At 40.4% G+C, this 19,028-nt stretch overlaps 3 protein-coding genes across 6 annotated transcripts; 1 reads left to right on the top strand and 2 right to left on the bottom strand.

Annotated features, from left to right (window-relative positions):
* Positions 1–306: 306 nt before the first annotated feature.
* On the top strand, positions 307–16,351 carry pdx1 (pancreatic and duodenal homeobox 1). 2 transcript variants are annotated; one of them, XM_077509590.1, is made up of 6 exons: positions 307–804; positions 2,142–3,029; positions 6,783–6,816; positions 15,306–15,447; positions 15,609–15,709; positions 15,840–16,351. In XM_077509590.1, exons 1-2 carry the CDS (start codon positions 396–398, stop codon positions 2,492–2,494), a joined length of 762 nt encoding a protein of 253 aa, XP_077365716.1. In that variant the 5' UTR covers positions 307–395; the 3' UTR covers positions 2,495–3,029; positions 6,783–6,816; positions 15,306–15,447; positions 15,609–15,709; positions 15,840–16,351. The 2 variants fall into 2 exon arrangements, with proteins under 2 accessions (XP_077365716.1, XP_077365717.1); XM_077509591.1 differs by lacking the exons at positions 15,306–15,447; positions 15,609–15,709; positions 15,840–16,351 and adding an exon at positions 7,967–9,574.
* On the bottom strand, positions 4,576–9,183 carry urad (ureidoimidazoline (2-oxo-4-hydroxy-4-carboxy-5-) decarboxylase). Of its 2 annotated transcripts, none has more exons than XM_077509589.1 (8): positions 8,824–9,183; positions 8,176–8,365; positions 7,993–8,094; positions 7,447–7,651; positions 6,461–6,614; positions 6,250–6,332; positions 5,890–6,090; positions 4,576–5,822 (listed from the first exon to the last, which is right to left on the bottom strand). In XM_077509589.1, the coding sequence occupies exons 1-8, from the start codon at positions 8,901–8,903 to the stop codon at positions 5,473–5,475; spliced, it is 1,365 nt and encodes a 454-aa protein (XP_077365715.1). In that variant the 5' UTR covers positions 8,904–9,183; the 3' UTR covers positions 4,576–5,472. The 2 variants fall into 2 exon arrangements, with proteins under 2 accessions (XP_077365715.1, XP_077365714.1); XM_077509588.1 differs by having other exon boundaries at positions 5,890–6,099; positions 8,824–9,182.
* LOC144009733 (receptor-type tyrosine-protein kinase FLT3-like) lies at positions 9,657–19,026 on the bottom strand. 2 transcript variants are annotated; one of them, XM_077509585.1, is made up of 21 exons: positions 18,095–19,024; positions 17,878–18,029; positions 17,138–17,250; positions 16,936–17,047; positions 16,091–16,224; positions 15,820–15,998; positions 15,616–15,754; positions 15,265–15,442; positions 13,888–13,988; positions 13,585–13,699; positions 13,191–13,509; positions 12,996–13,128; positions 12,823–12,927; positions 12,647–12,757; positions 12,311–12,461; positions 11,648–11,760; positions 11,474–11,583; positions 11,040–11,162; positions 10,754–10,965; positions 10,573–10,678; positions 9,657–10,398 (listed from the first exon to the last, which is right to left on the bottom strand). In XM_077509585.1, exons 1-21 carry the CDS (start codon positions 18,218–18,220, stop codon positions 10,285–10,287), a joined length of 2,946 nt encoding a protein of 981 aa, XP_077365711.1. In that variant the 5' UTR covers positions 18,221–19,024; the 3' UTR covers positions 9,657–10,284. The 2 variants fall into 2 exon arrangements, 1 of the variants encoding a protein (XP_077365711.1); XR_013281025.1 differs by having other exon boundaries at positions 10,357–10,398; positions 10,750–10,965; positions 18,095–19,026.
* Positions 19,027–19,028: the final 2 nt, after the last annotated feature.

Genomic DNA, 19,028 nt, shown 5'->3' with positions numbered 1-19,028 from the left:
ATTGTTTTGCATTGTAACCATTTTTTTTTTTATTCATTTTATTTTCCCAGACGAACCTCAAATATGCTTTTTAAACGAAAAACGGGGTTTCCCCACCCACAAAATATAACAAAACTACAAATAAAAGAAATCCGCGAATAGGTGACTCCGCGGTTGCCGAACCGCGAGTACGCGGGGAACCAACATAATCGGATTGCCACATGAGGCTCCAATGAATCCGCACGTGCACGTATTGACATTGTTCAATTTAGCGAACGCCCCTGTCAGCCAATGGACGGCCTCGCTGCCGCCTCACGTGAGCCCAGCGCGGGCACACCTGCACACGCCAAGTGGGCGCAGCCAGCCAGAGGAGAAGGTCCACGCCAGGGGCAAGGGCCCTGCAGCGAGCGGCAGCCATGCATCGGGACAACCACGCGTACCAGCACCTCCCGTTCAAGGACTCGTGCGCGTACCAGAGGGCGGAACACCCGGACGACTTCGCCCACAACCCGCCGCCCTGCCTCTACATGAGCCGCCAGGGGCAGGCCGGGTACCCGGCGGGGGCCACCCTGGAGGCGGCCGACGGCCTGGCGGAGTCCGCCTACGGAATCCCGCTGCGAGAAGAGCTCGGGATCCCGCTGCTGCACCACCACCACCAGAACCAGCAGCCGCCGCACCCGGCCCAGGTGCCCCAACATCCGCCGCCGCTCACGCCCACCGCCGCCTTCGGCGACACGGACGATTCACAGGGCCGCTTTCACCTTCCTTTCCCCTGGATGAAAAGCAGCAAAGCTCACTCCCACGCGTGGAAGGCGCAGTGGACAGGTATAGCACGATATTACACGACGAGGAAAGATTATGTTTGCATTTTTTTTTTTTTTTTAAGTGACTCACAGGGAATCATTTTTATGATCGGTTAACCTTGTCAGGCCATTAATGAAAGCCAGGAAGGTCTACTTAGATTTTTATTGTTTCTTATCGTCATAAAAGGTTAATAATTATTTTTTTTTAATTGAAAAAAAAAGTGCGACTCTTTCGTTGTTTTAAGTTTACATATGCGTTAATATTTATATTTTATGTATTTTTTGCACACATGGACTTAAATTTTACGACATTTTGTCTTTTAAACTTTCATTCATCAAAAGTGACTTCAAAATGAATTTAACATTGTAAAGTTTGGCATTAGTATTAGATTGGATTTAAATTTAGTTTGAAATGAACTTTAATTTCGCTATATTGTGTGCACAAGAAAATAATTTTATAGATTGCTTTTGGTAATATAAAATGGCATAAAATCAGAATGATCATTTTAAAATATGGACTTATTTTGGGTTCAACGTTGCGTGCATAATAGAAAATATGCAAGCACTTTTTTTGTATTATGCTATAGGACTAAAAAAGTGAATTATTACGTTTTGCAGACATAAGCGTTTCAAAAATGTATATGAAATATGTTGATGCTGCCTTGCTGTGCAACATTTTAGGTGCATTTAAAAAAAAAAATCCGTAGGCTATTGTATTGCTTTTTGACGAACATTGACTTCATAAATACAATGATTTCAATAAATTAAAATTATGATTCTTATATAGTTACTATATTAACAGTGTTAATTGTCTTTTGTGCATTTTGTTTTTATGCACTCAGGGTCACATTATTAGGTACCCCTCAATCGAATGTGGAAGCTTACAAAATGTCGCAGATTGTTGTGTCAAAATGTGCCTAAAATATGTCAAAATATGAAGTATGTTTTAAGGATATTGTTTTTCTTGGCTGCATTGCTTCCGATACGATGTTAGATATAGGTCTATATTGTTGTTGTTGTTGTTGTTTTAATTATTCCAAATCAGTTGAGCTATTAAGGGATTGTTTTCTTTAACCAATCAGATTTCAAATCCGCCTCCAGCCACAATAACGGAAACATTTTTAATTCCTCTGATTGGTTGGTAAGAGGAAAAATGGTTTGTCAGATAGTCAACGAATCGTCATAAAAAGAGTCCTCAAGTTGTTCACAGTCAACCCCCGCATACTCGCGGTTCTGCACCCGCGGGTTTGCATATTCGCTGTTTTTTTTTCCTTTTTACTTTCATTATACATTTTTCCTGTTTTTGTCATTTTAAAAGCTAGCTAATAATTCCGAACTGAACCGCCTATATTTGTCCAGGTCCGTACATGATGGCGGAGGCCGAGGAGAGCAAGCGCACGCGCACGGCCTACACGCGCGCTCAGCTCCTGGAACTGGAGAAGGAATTCCTGTTCAACCGCTACATCTCCAGGCCTCGCCGCGTGGAACTGGCGCTCACCCTCAGCCTGACCGAGCGCCACATCAAGATCTGGTTCCAGAACCGCCGTATGAAGTGGAAGAAGGAGGAGGACCGGCGGCGAGCCAGGAGGGGCGAACCCGACCAGGACTCGGCCGTCACCTCCGGGGACCAGGGGGAGGCGGCGGCGGTGGGGGGTTCGCCACCGCTCTCCCCGGAGCGCCACACCCTGGACCAAAAGAAAACACTTTTTTGAATAAGAAAGATGTCATGGAGCATTTTTGCTTCCTTGCAAACTTTTCAGACGTTTCTGAACTATTACTCGGGGTCTGGGATGTGTCAAAAATGATTTTTCCTCCACAATCTGCTCCATCAGGATGTACAATCGTGAATGTTAAAGCTGTTTAATATTTACAACCTGACCTTGATGTAGTAAACACGATATGCTAACAGTTAGCCTAGCAACGACTCACATTGTTCACACTAAGTACAGTGGTGCCTTGAAATACGAGTTTGTTTGTTTTTAATAAGGGAAAAAAAGACTAATGTACTTTTTGAAAACAGAGTAATAAATAGAATGTGAATAATTTAAACAGTTTGTAGCCTACATTTTGTTTTAATACTACTGCTACTATCCAATTCATTGTGCCCATCTTGGCCACCAGGTGGCAGTTTAATACTATACAAGACATGATTATGCACAAATGAAGAAGAATAGCCTTTTACTACTAACTCAGTATGAAGCTATAATATTAGCAGTTTTTCACAGAAGATAAAGACACATGTCTGCTGTGAGTATTGTTTTGTCTATCGTTTGTGTTTTTGCTTCGAAAACTGTGACTATTTATGCTAATTACTAGTCAGTCACAGTGGGGTTTTGCATTGTGGGTTAGCATTAAGCTAAGAGGACTGGTACCTCTAATGCTTTGTTGTTAGTGTGGCAGAACTTCAACTGGACATTTAACAGCTTGAAGCCTCTTCTATGATGAATTGTTCAATATATGTAAAGCTTCTGCTTGTTGTGAAATGAGTTAACTGCCCCATCTCAAGGCACCGGTGTCCTGCATTAAAAAAAACAAAAAACAAAAAACAAGACTGCATTCCTCAAAGCAGTGGTTTTATTTCATAAATAAGATGGCTCTTTATGTAAGTTCCTATGCCGACATGGAGGACCGCTCATACTAGAATGCTGTAGTGAAATGAATGTTCTTCGATAAAATATGTAATCGGATCCTTTAATGTTGTAGAATTCTGCCCCAATAATTTTGTACAAGGAAGAAGATGTTCTCCTGCCTCCTGGTGGCGACAACATGTACAGACTTATCATTCTAGGCAGCGTATATGTGATATATTGTAAATACCAGCACAAAAATCATGTTGACATAGTTTTCTGATCTCGATTAAATAACACATTTTATAATTATTTTAATTTTCTATTTAATTGAACTGCTTTACTGGGCTAAAGTACGGGAAGTTCAAGTGTTACATTAAAAAATACGCCTATGATGATGTATTTAAAGTAGAGCGAAAAAATATGAAAATGTAATCGGGTTTTTCTGTTTTAAACTTCAACGCGTTGCTTTTTAATTAAAGTCACGTACAATGGCGTGTTTTTAATCGGGCACCGACAAGGACAGCACACAAGATGGGGGGGACTTCACGGAAGGACCCGTTCTGTAGGTGAGTAAGCTAATCATAGGTGACATTTACGCTAACCCAAAAGTTCCAAAATGTAGGTGAGTGTGCGACAGTGTTGTTAATAAATTACTGCATTTACAAAAATCTTCATTATAGTTAATTATTTACCCGCCATTTCCTCCACGTTATATTCACTTTGTCAACTTCCACTCAATGTTTTTCAAAGGAGACATAATGAAAAATTCCTTTGTTTGGATACAAATAATTAGAGCTTTGTAGAGAGACATTTCAGACTACAAACATTCAATTTGTTTATCGTTTGTGGATCCAAAACTGACTGTTGATCTTAATTGATAGCATATCGTTTAAAAGACATTTTAAATTGTTTTCATCAAAACAGTGATTACATTGAATATTATTGTTAGCCACTGTAATATACTCATATAAATAGTGGCTGATATGATTCAAATGTACTGTAGGCTACATCATTTTTGTCCTCGTCATGTGTTAAGTTTATATTTCATAAGATGGTTTTTCATGCTAGCTAACGCCTCTACCAACGTGGAGGATCCCTCAGATTTAAGGAAGTTGTTCTCCTGCCTCCTGGCGGCGACATTATGTATAGACTCAGTATTCTAGCCAGCATATGTGAAATATATTTATGTAAATACCAGTATAAAAACACCAATCATGTAAATATTGTAGTTTTCAGTTTTATTAAAGCACATATTTTACAACATGGTGACTGTTGATGTATTGGGCTACTTTATGCCAGTCTTCCCGTGTTGCATTCTAATACGCCAATGATGATTTATTTAAAATAGAGCGGGGGGGAAAAAAAAAGTGAAAATGTAACAATGTGAGTACTGTGTATATATATATATATATATATATATATATATATATACACACACACACACACATATATATATATATATATATATATATATATATATATATATACATAAAACCTAAAAGTTACAAAAGGTCGGTGAGTAGCAACAGCATCAGCCAATGTTAATGACTGTTTACAAAAAAAAAGGAAAAAAATCCTCACCCATCATCCATGTTATATTCAATCATTCACCTTGTCAACATCCTTTCTAAGATTTTTTCCAAGGAGACATTGGGAGAAAAAAATATTTTTAATGTGTGTATACAAATAATTGGCGTTTTAGAGTGGATGCTAACTCATCAAACAAACCATGAAAGGAAAACTTTATTCATACAGTAATCAAATATACACTTGACTTATGTTAATACTGTACTTCATGTTAGTTCTGATTTTTTTTTTTTTTGGCCCCTTTGTGACGTATCGGATTCTTCCATGTCAATGTGAACAACACATTTTTCAATGTCAAAAAAATATTTTGTATGTGATATGGATATACTGTAGTGTGAACGTATTCTCTCCCAAAAAGTCGGGTTTTCGGGGGAAATTCCAGGATGGACCTAAAATGCACTATAAATTTAACAGCTGGAATGAATTTGACCATCCCCAAACGTTAGAACGCACATGTACTTGTGGCACAACTAGTTTCACATTTCACCCCAATATGCGGAACATTTTTAACATTAACCGCCACATAACACCATTTAAACCTGGGCCGCGGCGTCGGCGTGCACGAGGTCCCGGACACGCAGACGACAGATTTTCTTGACCTCCTCGATGGCGAGCTCTCTCTCCTCCGTCAACCCCTTCGTGACGCGGTTGCGCATCTCCTGCAAAATGCGGGCCTTGTCGCTCATGCGGGTGCAGATGATGAACGGGAAGCCGAAGCGCTCCTTGTACTCTTCGTTCAAGCAGGACATGGTGTAGGCATCCTCTATGCCCAGCGTGTTGAAGCCCACGTTCGCCTGCTCGCTCATGGACTCTCGGGTCAAGGTGCCGGCCTGGAGGTCACGACCCGCGAGGTCCGGGTGGCACCTCAGGATCCCCTCTTTGCCTGGACACAAATGAGTATTTTTACTACAACCATATTTCCTAACTTTATCAAGTAATGAGTGACTCACCCGAGTTGGAGAGCGCGTCGATGAAGTCGCAGATGGCCGCCTCCAAGGCATCGACGTCGGCGAATGGACGCTGCGAGCTCACGGCCGCCGCCACCATGGGACACTTCTCCACCACGTTGCCGAAAATGTTCACAAACTCCTCGTAGGGAAGCGCGTTGACTTGGGAGAGCTCCATGTTCTCGTTGACGGCTGCTTGACCACCTGAAACGTCTAAAACAATCATTCCTCAAAAGTCCAACGTCCTTTTGGTAACACAGGAGCAGCTCGACGTGTCCGGTTAATGTTTTGTCAAATATCTTGGCACCTACGCAACAACATTTTATCTTCACTTTTAGTATAAATGTAAAATAATCACACTACCTAAATATTTAGCGGAGGCGTCCTCTTTTAGCGAGGCAGTCGGCTGATTGAGGTCAGGTTTGGCCTGCCCGGAGCTCACCCACCTTGGTGAGATGAAAAAGCAGACGTTCAACTTTGAAAAAATGTTTGTTTTCCATTATTCAATCAAAGTCATGTTAATATTGATGAAAATGATACGTGAGCGAAAACGTTAAAAAAATGAGAATGTTACTTTTGCAAAGTATGCGGATGCGGGAGATTAATATGGAGAGACTCTCTCAGGTAGTTGTACGCCTTCGGTCCATGAAAGTGGAGAGTGACGGCAAAGTCCTTCTGCTCTTTGGTATATTGATGGCTCTGTTTGGACAGCAGGTGAACTGGAAGATCTGAAATTCAAGTTAGTGCAAGTAAATTCCTGAATTCTTGGAAGTCTTAAAAGGGAGATAAAGTATTGTTCAACTTTTGGTCAAGTTTTCACTAAATTTTGTATTTTCCTGTCCCACTTTTCATCTCTTCTGTCAAAGTGCTCATGCAGCCATTTTGTTTGTTTACAGGTCAAATCATGACAGCTGCAATTTGTCGGGCCAGGTAAGAGAGCTTTCTTTAAAAGGGGAAGTCAACCCAATTTTTTTTTTTTTGTCATATGTTCTATGAAGCTCCACTCGTCTAAATATATAAACGAGCTGCTTTTTTTTTATTTATTTTTTTTATTTTTTTTAAAACTTGCTCATATGCCATTGAATTGCCCCTCGGGGACAAATAAAGTGTTGTTGAATTGAATTGAATTGAAAATATGGTATTCTGGTTAATGTTGTGTTAGCGGAATACGAGTTAAGCAGCAAAATCAAGCTGTTTTTAATCCATCTCAGCAGGCGGCCATTTTGCCATTTGCTGTCGAATGAAGATGACATCAATGTTGCTCTGGTATCAGGTAACAACCAATCACAGCTCAGCTTCAGAAAACAGGTGAGCTTATGGTTGTCGTTGTGTGACCCTGAGCAACTATGATGTCATCTTCAGTCGACAGCAAGTGGCAAAATGGCCGCCCCCTAAGATGGATAAAAACACCTGGATTTTGCTTCATAACTCATATTCCACAAATGCAACATTAATCAGAATGCTACGTATGGACTACTGAGGTCACATATAACATATTGCCAAATGTTTAAGGTTGACTTCCACTTTAAATACAAAGTACATTGTAATTTTCTATTTCACCTGAGTAGATATCGAGCCGCTCTTTCAATTCGTCATTCAGGATTTTCTTCACCTCGAGGTCCTCCAGAAGGCAACTCACGGTGTTCCTAACCCTCCTCTCTCTGTCCCTCGCGTTCCTCTTCTCTCTTTCCAGACTGTCCACCCTTGCCAAGGCTTCACTGAGTTTGATCCTCAGGTCATTAGGTGTTGAAGCGTAGGCATGGTCCTAGTAGAAACGAGCAATTATTAAGACATACAGAAACAGCCGTACCTCGACTTAACATGTTTTTCCAGATCCGAGACGTCGCGTTATGTATTGCCACTCCCAGTTAAAGTATACTGACAAGACCAAACATGACATGAAGATAGTTAAATGTGCATTTAAAACGAGCAGTTCACTTTGTGCCATTAGAGACTGTTAGCTTGGTTTAGCAGCGGGCCATAGAAGCTAGTGCATGAAATGTTCTTATTATTGGGTTTGTTTGTTTGTTTTTCTTTAAAAAACACATAATTTTTTTACACATTTATTGATTTTTTTCAGGCCTGGGCCTCGCACTTAATACTCACAACAGTTGGCTCGGGTATGGGTGCAGGTGTGGGCTCAACCTTGGGAGGTTCTACTGGCAGGGGCTCCCGTGCCTTTTGTGAGGTCTGAGACATCCTGGGAGCCTTCGCATTCGGAAAGGGGAGAAAGTAAACGTCATTTTTCAGCATAATGTTGTCATCCTTCCATCCTAGCAATACACCGACCTTATTATCAGGAGTTTTGAAACAGCAGACAGGAACGGTTCCTGCTCGGAGCCGGACCGTCTGACCTGTTCTGTCAAAGTCCTCTGGTCTGAAGTGCTCACTACACAGCATGGTCGACCGATTGGAAGGGAATCCTCCTCTACGGACAGCTTTTTCCCATTTTCTTCTCATCACTCGATCTTTGGGAAACCTGGATTTAGATTAGCATGAGAAAAGTCAGCGAAAGTGGGTAAAACGTACCAACAATAGGGCAAAAGACGAGAATTTTCTTACAAGTAAGCATAGAAAAGTTATATTTTCAGAAATAAAGTTAAAATAAGAAAATATCACACATTTCACCCCCACCCTGTGCTGCCTCTCACAGGTCAATCTTGGTACTACATAACATCGATTGGGTGCTTTTTTTTTGTTTTTTGTTTTTAAAGCACACACGTGGCGATTTTCACATTTTAAATGTTTGGCTCGATTAAGCAAGTTTTTTCTTCAGGGTAAATTTAGTTCTATACGAAAGATATTAGTTGGAGGCTAGTTTCACCGCAGGAATTCAAGTACCTTGCACTGGATTAGCCGCAAAATCGGCAAATTCTGCCCGCAAAATTGCTATTATGACCAAATACATATTGTTTACAGTCATAGTTTCCGTTTTACCTGTGAAAAGTAATCCCACGTGTTCTGGTTTCGGGTGTAAAGCGGTTGGTACAATTCAAGGAAGAACACGTATGAGGCATGTTGTTCTTCGAGCTCACTTCGCCACATTCAAAATGGCGACAGCGTCGACGTGTGATATTGTGCACACAGCGATGGCTACGTTTGTAAGTCTACGTTTAGAAGTGTCTCGTTACACGTACAAAATATGATCTTCGTGTGTGCAGATGTATCGCAAAGTCCAGCTAAAAAAACCGATAAGGCTGTCGTCAGTGAGAATGTATCTGTTGGAAAACAAGGAAACTACTGCCCGGGCAAACGGCGGTCGTCCTATAGCAGTCGTCAACTAAAAAGATGCTTGTCGTCATTGGCTATTTGGCTGGCATCGTCTTCCGTTTTATGCAATCATTGGCCAGCCAAGCTGCCTGTCATTATGTCGTAGGCCCGCACCGCTGGTTGGTCAGTTCTGGTAAAGTCTTTATGTTCCGGTCGAATCATGCCATTTTTTAAAATACTCTTTTAAATACTATTCCATACAATTTTCTACGTCTAAAGGAGGGAGGAAAACAAAATGTGGCTGAATAATTTACTGTAAATGAAATATTTAGTTTTATAAAAACGAGCCAGTCAAGTTAAAAAAATAAAAATAAATCTACAGCTAGTGTTTTTTTTTCTTTCGTAGCCAGCTAGTGCGAGATACAACTACTGTATTTAATAGTTTATTTTTGTTAGGGCAAAAATTTTGACTGTAAAGAATTTATTAAATTATTAAAATATTTTGGGGAAAATATAGCTATGTAAAATACATATAAAGTAGTATGTATGTATGTACACAGTTTCTGAGTAAGTTCATTTTTATTGCAGGTTTATTGCTTGGGCTGGAAAAATACATTAAAAAAAACCATTGCATTCAAACTCATAATATTTAAAGCTCCAATAAAAGTGCGTTTAAAAAGTAGGTTAAAATCAATAACATTGAAGGTAAAAAAACAACAACATCTTACATGGTGAAATTATGTTTTCACATTTAAAACCCAAGAAGCTGCCTCATAAAATACCAAAATCTTCCTTTTTTTTTTTTTTCTTTTTTAAATCCTGTAGGGCCACTATTGGTGCTTGTTAAATGTAGTCTCATCTTACATCTGAAAGCATAGTATGAGATGTCTTTTAGCTGAATGACGATGTTCAAGTGAATATGAAAAAAATACAAAAGCAAAAATACAGTAAATAATTCTTCTGTTGACATTTGTACTAAAGTCCACTGGCCAATTTACGCAACCTTCTAATGCACATTGACAAGCATATATGCAAAGTGAAAAATGACAATACATGTTAATGCAGGAGATACGACTATGTACAATTTTTGGCTTTGGCAAAGGTCTTTGTTCCTCTTTTAGTTCGGTTATTATTATTATTTTTTACTGAACTCTAAAAGACACGTGGATGCACTGAATGATTATTTTCTTAGATCACTTTGGTTGTTTTTTCGTCCAACTGCATCTCGCCCTCGAAAGTATCCAAAACTGCCGACGCATTCTGGTAGTCGCTCGATGTCTGGTTGATGGTGTTGCAATAGAGCTGAAAGGAGAAGTTGCGCCGTTATCGGAAGCGGTAGAGAGTCGGTAAAAAGGACTGACCTACATTTACAACTTAAATTCTCATATTTTGTGCATGAAATTTTAATTATCCATTCCAAAATCTAATGTTGCCCTTGAGCACACCAGTCTCCCCTCGGGTTAGAGATAAACGTACCTTCTCCTCACTGGCTGTCAGATGTTCCGACATGAAGGTCACCAATTTGGAGAAGGAGGGTCGGTCACCAGGGCCCAGGGCCCAACACTTGCACATGATCTCGTACCTGCAGAAGCAAGCGTGAAGCATAAAAACTGCCAATCTATCTGTATCTCTATTACAACCTGCTAACGTTACCTACACAGACTCGTCAGCGTAGTAAGGACACTCCATCTTGAATCCTCTCTGAATCATGGAATAGAACCCGTGATCCACTTTTACGCCCGGGTACGGGGTGACGCCCAGGGAGAATATCTCCCACAGGAGGATGCCGTACGCCCACACGTCGCTCTTCATGGTGTACATCCCCTGGAAGATGCTCTCCGGCGCCATCCACTTCACGGGCAAACACACCTGCCGGGCGCCAAAAGTCGTTATTACAAAAGTGTCTGAAAAAAAAAAAAAAAAAAAAAATTCAGCCGACTTACGTGTCCTCTCACGACATAGTTGGAATCGTTGTCGATGTCTCGCGCCAATCCGAAGTCGGCGATTTTCACCAGTCGGCCTTTGGTCACCAGCACGTTGCGAGCCGCCAGGTCACGATGGATACACTGTTGACAAACGTCCTTGACTCAGTCAGTCAAACAATTATAGAGTTGATTTGAGATCAAATTATAATAGAATGTAATGATTTAATATTTTTTTATGTTTTATTTTTATTTTTTTAATTCAGATTTAATATTTTTTAATTTAACATTTTTGCTTCAATTTAGGACTCAGTGCTGCTCCCATGGCGGCCACTTGGGGGCAGTATCATACAGACGTGCCGTTTTATGGTATTAGCGCCTTTGTTGCACTTTCTTCACAGAGGATAAAGAATATAAATCACAATCATCGTAAAATATATGTGGTAGTTGCTTACATTTTTAGAGGAGAGGAAGTCCATGCCTTTGGCCACTTGGACCGCAAAGCTCAACAGGTCATCAAAAGTCAGGGCCTGCAGGTCGTCCGTCTGTCCATAGTTCTCCAGGTCTGCAGAAAGGGCACAAAGAGTTCCTGGTACCATCTGTGTTGTGTCAAATACTAATCCACTAACCGTCAACACAGTCCAAGCCGTCCAAGCTGGGACAGAGGAGGGCGACGTCCTCCTGCCCCCTGGTGGAAGCAGCGTGCATTGGGATGTAGTTGTCCATGGTGCCCGCCTGCATGCTGATAATATTGCACAACAAAGGCTTGGTTTAAAGAGGAAATCCACCCCCCCCAGTTTTTTTGACAATAATATGTTCTATACAGCCCCACTAGTCTAAATATGGTATTCTGGTTGATATTGTCTTAGTGGAATATGAGTTAAGTATCAAAATCCAGCCGTTTATAATCCATCTCAGGGGGTGGCCATCTTGCCACTTGCTGTCGAGTGATGATGACATCACAGTTACTCAGGTCACAACCAATCACAGCTCAGCTTCAGAAAACAGCTGAGCTGTGATTGGTCATTCACTGAGCAACTGTGATGTCATCTTCAGTCGATAGCAAGTGGCAAGATGGCCGCCCACTGACATGGATTAAAAAAAAAAAAAAAGGCTGGATTTTGCTTCATAACTCATATTCCACAAATGTAATATTAATCAGAATGCTATGTTTAGATGACCAGTGAGGTCACATATAACATATTATTGTCAATAAATGTTTAAGGTTGACGTCCACTAAAAAGAAAGAAAGAAAAGAAACAGTAGATAGATTTAAAAAATAAAATCCCTACGTAGATGAATTTTTGAGGTTGCGGTAGAGGCTACTGTTGCGGTCCCTTGTGAAGGCGTCCACTGTCGACTTGTGGTAGCGCTCGCTGCTATTCTTCAGGTAGTTTAGCAAGTCGCCATGGCAACAGTACTGGAATATCAGATATATGGGACCTGTGTGGAACATTGAAATTCCAACTTTTTGAATTGAACTTTTGATTGAAATCATCATATAAACTTTATTAACACATTCACTGCCATTGACGGCTATTGACGTCAAATATAAATTTTTCTGAGCTGGCAGAGAATGAGTTAACAGAACAAGCAACATTACATAAACAAATGTCTAGTAAACGAACCTGATTCTGTGCATGCTCCGAGCAAGTTAACGATGTTAGCGTGGTTGCCGATGTGCGTGAGCATCTTGAGTTCGGACATCAGCGCCTCTTTCTCCACTTCCTGGTGTTTCTCTGCAAGATTTGCGGATCTTACCGGTTTCTTCTCACTCGTTACATTGTGCCGGACAAACACCGACCTTTAAGCATCTTGACGGCTACCTGCTGTGACACGCCAGCCTTCTTGATGCCGTACGCCGTCGCCTGCACCACCATGCCGAATGCGCCGGAGCCCAGTTCCTTCCCTGAGGACCACACCGGCGCTCCCTTGACATATGCACGACCGGACTCAAATTACCTCAGCGATACGAACCTAACTCCAAGTTCTCCCTGGGAAACTCCCATTTCTGTTCGTACTCAAAGTCCTTGAAGTTAATGTAGATGTAGTCATGATCATTGGGGCCCACCATCTGGATCATCTGAAGCCGGGGCTGATATTGGGGTTTCTGTGGGACATTTGAGCGTTTAGCCGCTTGCCGTTTGGAAAACGTATAGCGCCGCGCCTCACCTTCTTTTTGACGTAGTACATGAGCGCCGCACTGACGGTCAGCAAAGCCACGACCAGGATCACGCTGCTCACTTTCAGCGCTGTGTTTCTGACGTTCTCCTCTTCGAGGACAACTTTGGAGGCCTGCAGGGAAGGCGGGCGGTAGTAGTCCAAGTGCGGGGCCTTGCACCAGGAGCCAGCTGAGTTTGCCAGGCAAAATTTCAAGTGGTGTCCATCCGGCGCATTTCGACTGGTCGAGGTCTCGATGGTTTTTCGGCACCATGCGTCAGAGTCGGCTTGCGAGTCAAGGACCTCGTTCCAGTGGGATTGACCCTCGCAGCTGTAATAATGGAGAAAGGGTAGAGATGTGTCACAGGTGGCGATAAAAGCGTGTGTTGAAATTGTACGGGTGTACCTTTCGTTGCCGGAAAAACACAATATCCATGTGTAATTTGCCGGTACGGCGCTGGCTGTCTGGATGCTGATGCTGTTGTTGTGGTGGTTGACGTTGAATTTGAATTTTGGTTCGTCTGTAGCATGCAAGGGATTCATGTATGTTCATTTTTGGACATGGTTTCACTTATTCTTTGCAGAGGATAAAGAATATAGTCCAGTGAATATTGTGTTATGTACATTTTTTATTTTATTTTTTTTACACAAGCCATCTGTCCATCTACTCAAGTACAGTCTGAGTACTTCAGCTTCATCTCTTTCTTACCTACAACACAAACAGAGACGGACTTGCTTCTGTTTTGGCCACCCACCTCCACGTATAGTTTGTATTGTCCTGATTTGATTCCGCCGCACAGCTTCACCGTTCTGACAGAGCACAACAAATATTATTACCTCCGCCAAGGCGCTTGAGTGCGTTTTACATTGGCTTCTTGTTGTTGTTGTATTTTCAAGGCGAGGAGTTTCCTTTGCCCAGTTGTAGAATTCAAAAAGTGAAACTTATATAACGTACATGACACCCTTTTAAAACAGTTAGGTCAAAAAGGGACAGACACTACATTTTGGGTTATTCACTTAACCCAAAAAGTTGGGTCAAAATGAAAAAAAAAACACAAAACAACCCAAAATAATTGTGTTGTTTTGTGGGTTATTTCATTTCTTTGTGTATTGTACTTTCACTGTAAAAACAGTTGGGTCAAAAATAATCCAAATTGGGTCAAAATAGGGCCAACGCAACATTTTGGGTTATTCATTTTGACCCAACTTTTTGGGTTGAATGAATAACCCACAAAACAACATGTTTTTTTTGTTTTTTTTGGTTGGGGGGAGGGGGGTTGTTGTTTTGTGGGCTATTTCATTTTGTACTTGCACTCTAAGCAGTTGGGTCAAAATAAACAAATAAATAAATAAATAAATACATTGCGTCAAAATGGTCCCAACACAACTTTTTGTGTTAGTCGTAAAATTGGGTCAAATTAAAAACCCACACAAAAAAAGTTTTTATTTATTTATTTATTTATTTATTTATTTATTTTTATAAAACAACCACTAAAAATGGTATATGCTAAAAACAATTGGGTGACAAAAAACAAACAAAAAAACAATTTGGGCCAGGTTCACTCCTTGGGTCAATTTGACACACTTTCTCAAATTTTTTGTGGTGTTTTTTTGTTTTGTTTTTTAAACAAATTACCCAATTTTTGGGTTGTTTTATGCAAAACAAGCCACTTTTTTGTGTTTTCTGTAAAAAAAAGATTTTTTTGGGGGGGGGTTGTTTTGTGCAAAATAACCCAGAAAGTTGGGTCAAATTGACCCAATGGATCACACGGTCCATTTTTTTTTTTTTTTAATCCAAATTGGGACATATTTTTCATCCAACTTTTTTTTTAGAGTTAATAATCTGTACATTCCTCAAACATGCCAGAAAATACTGACTTATATATTAAATCTAATTTTGATTGTTTTTAGGTGATTTCTTCAGATGGTGACTTGGGGTTTTTGCTCGCAGCAAGAATTGAAAAACAAAAAAACCCAAACATATCCAAACTGACATTGGCTGTCCAATTTTGTCATTTGCACAGGATTTTGTCCGCTTGGATGATATTTCACACCCTTGTAGCAACATTTGGATCTTGAGCTATACCTGTGCGTTGTGACCCATTCCTCCGTGACGCATTTGGACAGGTTGCCGTCGGGCGTCTCCCACATGCAGTGCTGCAGCACCGGGTGGTAAAAAATGGAGGCTTGCAAACATGCTGTGGATGCCTCCTCAGCCGGGAGAGTTTTCCTCGTGACTAGCTGCACTGAGAGGGAGTCTTCCGCTGAGGTAAGTCATGCACAAGAATTAAAAAAAAAAAAAAAAAAAAAAAAAAGCAAAGACAGTTGTACATGAGACAGAACCGCCCATCCGAAACCGACAAATTTCAACTAGCACATGAAAATGGATGAATGGATGTGGAAAAAAAATAACCGCGATTGCATTGACAGAACCGACCCTGAACGCTAACGTCAACAGACTTGCTGGCGTCGTCTTGATTCCTGCAGGTGTACGTGCCGCCGTGGACGCCGTCCACCGAGTCGATGAACAAGTAAGCCATCCGGTATTTCCCATGCGAGTCATTTCGGATGCACATCTAGAAGGAAAACGCTGTGATCAGGAGATGGTGTTTGTTTGTGTTCACGTGCAACGACGCCGCACCTCCTCCTTGATTTTTGCAGGGCACGCTAACGCGCCGGACGTCAACAGTTGGCCGTCTTTCTCCCACACCGCCGATCGCTGCTTCTTGCGTTGGATCCTGCAGCGAAGCAAGAGAGCCTGCCCGGGACTCAAAATCACGCTGGAGACTTCGTCCTTTTTCAACAGGTCACTCTCTAAGTCTTAAAACACACACAATGGTCAATTTATTGCAGATTTTAAAAAAAAATCACATGGACCCATTGAAACAAATGTAACAGGGAAAGTTAATCACCATAGTCGTAGAGTTGCGAGCATTCTCGCCCTTGCGTGTTACTAGCACAACACATCACTTGTTTGTTTGTGAATCCGACACTGGTGATTGTGCTTTCGGTTTTTCTCACACCTGCTACCGCATTATCTTGTATTCTGTCCAAAACGAGAACACATTTTTAGTCAACGTGGTAACCTGATGAGGTCTTGCGGAACGTTCAAAAACGTGCCCATAGAAGATTGTGTTCTCTTGCTATAATAATATGGAACCCACCAAAAGAAAGATTTGAGTCTCTTCTTTCATCATGAAAAAAAAAGTATATTTCTATCTGTTTCCGTCAATTAGCATTAGAATATAGCTAAGTTTCATCACTATTCACAAATCTGTTTAAAACTGTGGAGGAAAACAGCTTGTTACAACATGGCCCAGGATGATCTCTTATACTCTGCTGCCACCTGCTGGCCCTTTTTTGTAATAACTACCATTGCTTCAACCATTCTTTTCAGTTCAGTTCTTCTGTATGCTTTATTAAAATAAATAAATAAATAAAATGAAATAAAACGTCTAAATACGTCTTTGGGACAGTTAAAACATTTAAAATAGATAAATAAAAAATAAATACATTTAGATTTAAAACATTTATTTATACGTTTTTGGGAGCAAATGAGTTAATATAGTTATTTATTTGTCAATAGTTTTTGGGGCTAGCACCAAATTTTTAACTTTGTCATTTAGATGGAAGAATTACTTAATAATTGTCTTTAGTTTTAATGTACTTTATTATTGATTTATAGGAATATTTAATCTTGCTGTTAAATCTTTTCGAAAAGGATGTTTATGACGGTGGTAGACAAAAAAAATCTTACCCTGACCACCTCAGAATAGGCAGCGGGAAACCCTCAGACGTACACTTAAAATGGGGGGAGCTCATTGCATCGTCGACACGGACCAGCGTCAGGCGAGGTTTTGTGGGACGTTCTAAGGGGGGAACAAACCCCAGAAAAAAAAAAAAAAAGTTAAATAGTGACGACTGACTAATTCATAACACAGGAAGTAGCTGGTCCTCACTCATGACGACACGTAGAGCAAAGGCCAACGACAACTCAGCCCCACATCTGAATTTGTACTCCCCCGAATCTTCGTCAGAAAGCGCTGGCAGGACCATGGAGGAGCTGCCATTTCTGTCGAGAAGAAAAAAAAACTCCAAGAGTTCTGTAATATTTGTTTGTTTTAAAAATATATTAATCCAAATTTTAAATTAAACCTAAAACAAAGAGAATTAGGTATTTAAAACAAACATAACATTACCTTATAGGGAAATTACATTAGCTTCATGCTAACACATAATGGGAAACCCCATACACGCGCTAAGGAAGAGCAGCAATACTCAAGGGCATATATTCTTTGTCCTCTGCAAAAAAACAATTGCCATTACTGCAACTTACTGAGCCACTTGTAGTAGTTGAAGAAACTCTTCTTTGTTTGTTTCTGCATAACTGTTTTGTACTGCCCCCAGTGGCCAAGTTGGACATACCACAAGGAGTCAAAATGCATGTATGTAAAAAATGTTTAATTTTGTAACAAATTAATGGCATTTACATTCATTTCAATGGTGAAAGTTGATTTGAGATAAAACTACATTAATAAAATATAATACAATAAAAAATAATTAATTATTTAATGATGAAAATGAAGTATTTTACGCATATTTAAACTTTTTAAAAAATTCATCTATAAATGACTAACCATTTGTTTGAAAAAAAATTCAAAATATGCACCTGTGCACTATAATGAAACAAATAACTTACGTGGCTAGTACAGCGCGCAATCCTCTGCTCAAACTGCACTCGCTGCATCCGTGGATGCCCTCCAAGGAGACGACCAGTCGCTTACCCGCAGCCACCTCCAAACGGACGGGAGCGGATGCATTCAGGTGCTCCGCTGCATGAAAACACTCCACCTGGAAATACATCAACCTGAAGATTGACTGCTTTCTACATAAACAAATATACTTGGAGCACTTACCTCGTCACTCGGTTCGCAGTTCTCCACGGCTGCGATGCCATTGCAGCAATACGCGCCGACAGCACACAGCAGCAGAACAACTTGAAAGACATTAATAATCATCCTGATCAAAAATATCATCCACATGTTTTAAATGTCATTTAAGATTGAGATAACTGTTGAATTGCATTCTTGGTCTCAGTTAAAATACTCAGCAAAACATCAAGTTGAAACGAATACACAGAGAATATATTATATTCTACCAACAAAACATCGGACTCACCCGCAATCATTTGCCTGTGCATGAACATCTGTCCGCCGCTCTCTGTTTGTCTCAACGAAACTTCTTAGGATGAGTTGAGTTTTTTTGTTTTGTTTTTTAAGAAGGGGAAGCCACGCCTGGCTATACCTGATAAATGAAAAAGTCTACTTCCTATTCTGGAAACCCACTTTAAAGTTCCTAAAACTGCTAATACTTATTTATTTTTGTCGTTGTCGTTGGTGGTATTTTTGTGCTGTATGCACAAGTAAACAAACTCCATTTTCTTACGAGACCGAAGGATGCCAAAAGATGTACAAGTATTACAGTCCACAAATGCACATTTACATTTTTGACCGACCCTTTTAGGGGCCCCATTTAATTTGACAGGAAAATTGTTCGAGGATCATAAAAATGCACATTTATTTACAACAAATGGGAAAATTACCACCAATCATAATTTATGAGCTCCCTCTAGTGGTATGTGAAAGAATCACTGAATTAAATGTTCAAATTGTTAGTTACTTTTCCTGAGTCCAATACAACCTATTTATCAAGTACCGTTATGTCATATTTAACTTTTAAGTACATGTGCATTTAATCATATCATCATTTGTTTTTTAAACATTTATTTATAGGGGTACTTGGATTTATGGGTGGTACTTGGTGTTAAAAAAAAAAAAAAAGCTCAGAAAT

This window comes from Festucalex cinctus, chromosome 20 (genome assembly GCF_051991245.1).
Source record: "Festucalex cinctus isolate MCC-2025b chromosome 20, RoL_Fcin_1.0, whole genome shotgun sequence".
NCBI lineage: Eukaryota > Metazoa > Chordata > Actinopteri > Syngnathiformes > Syngnathidae > Festucalex > Festucalex cinctus.
The sequence above is the reverse complement of the archived record's forward strand: the minus strand, read 5'-3'. Positions and strand labels throughout refer to the sequence as shown.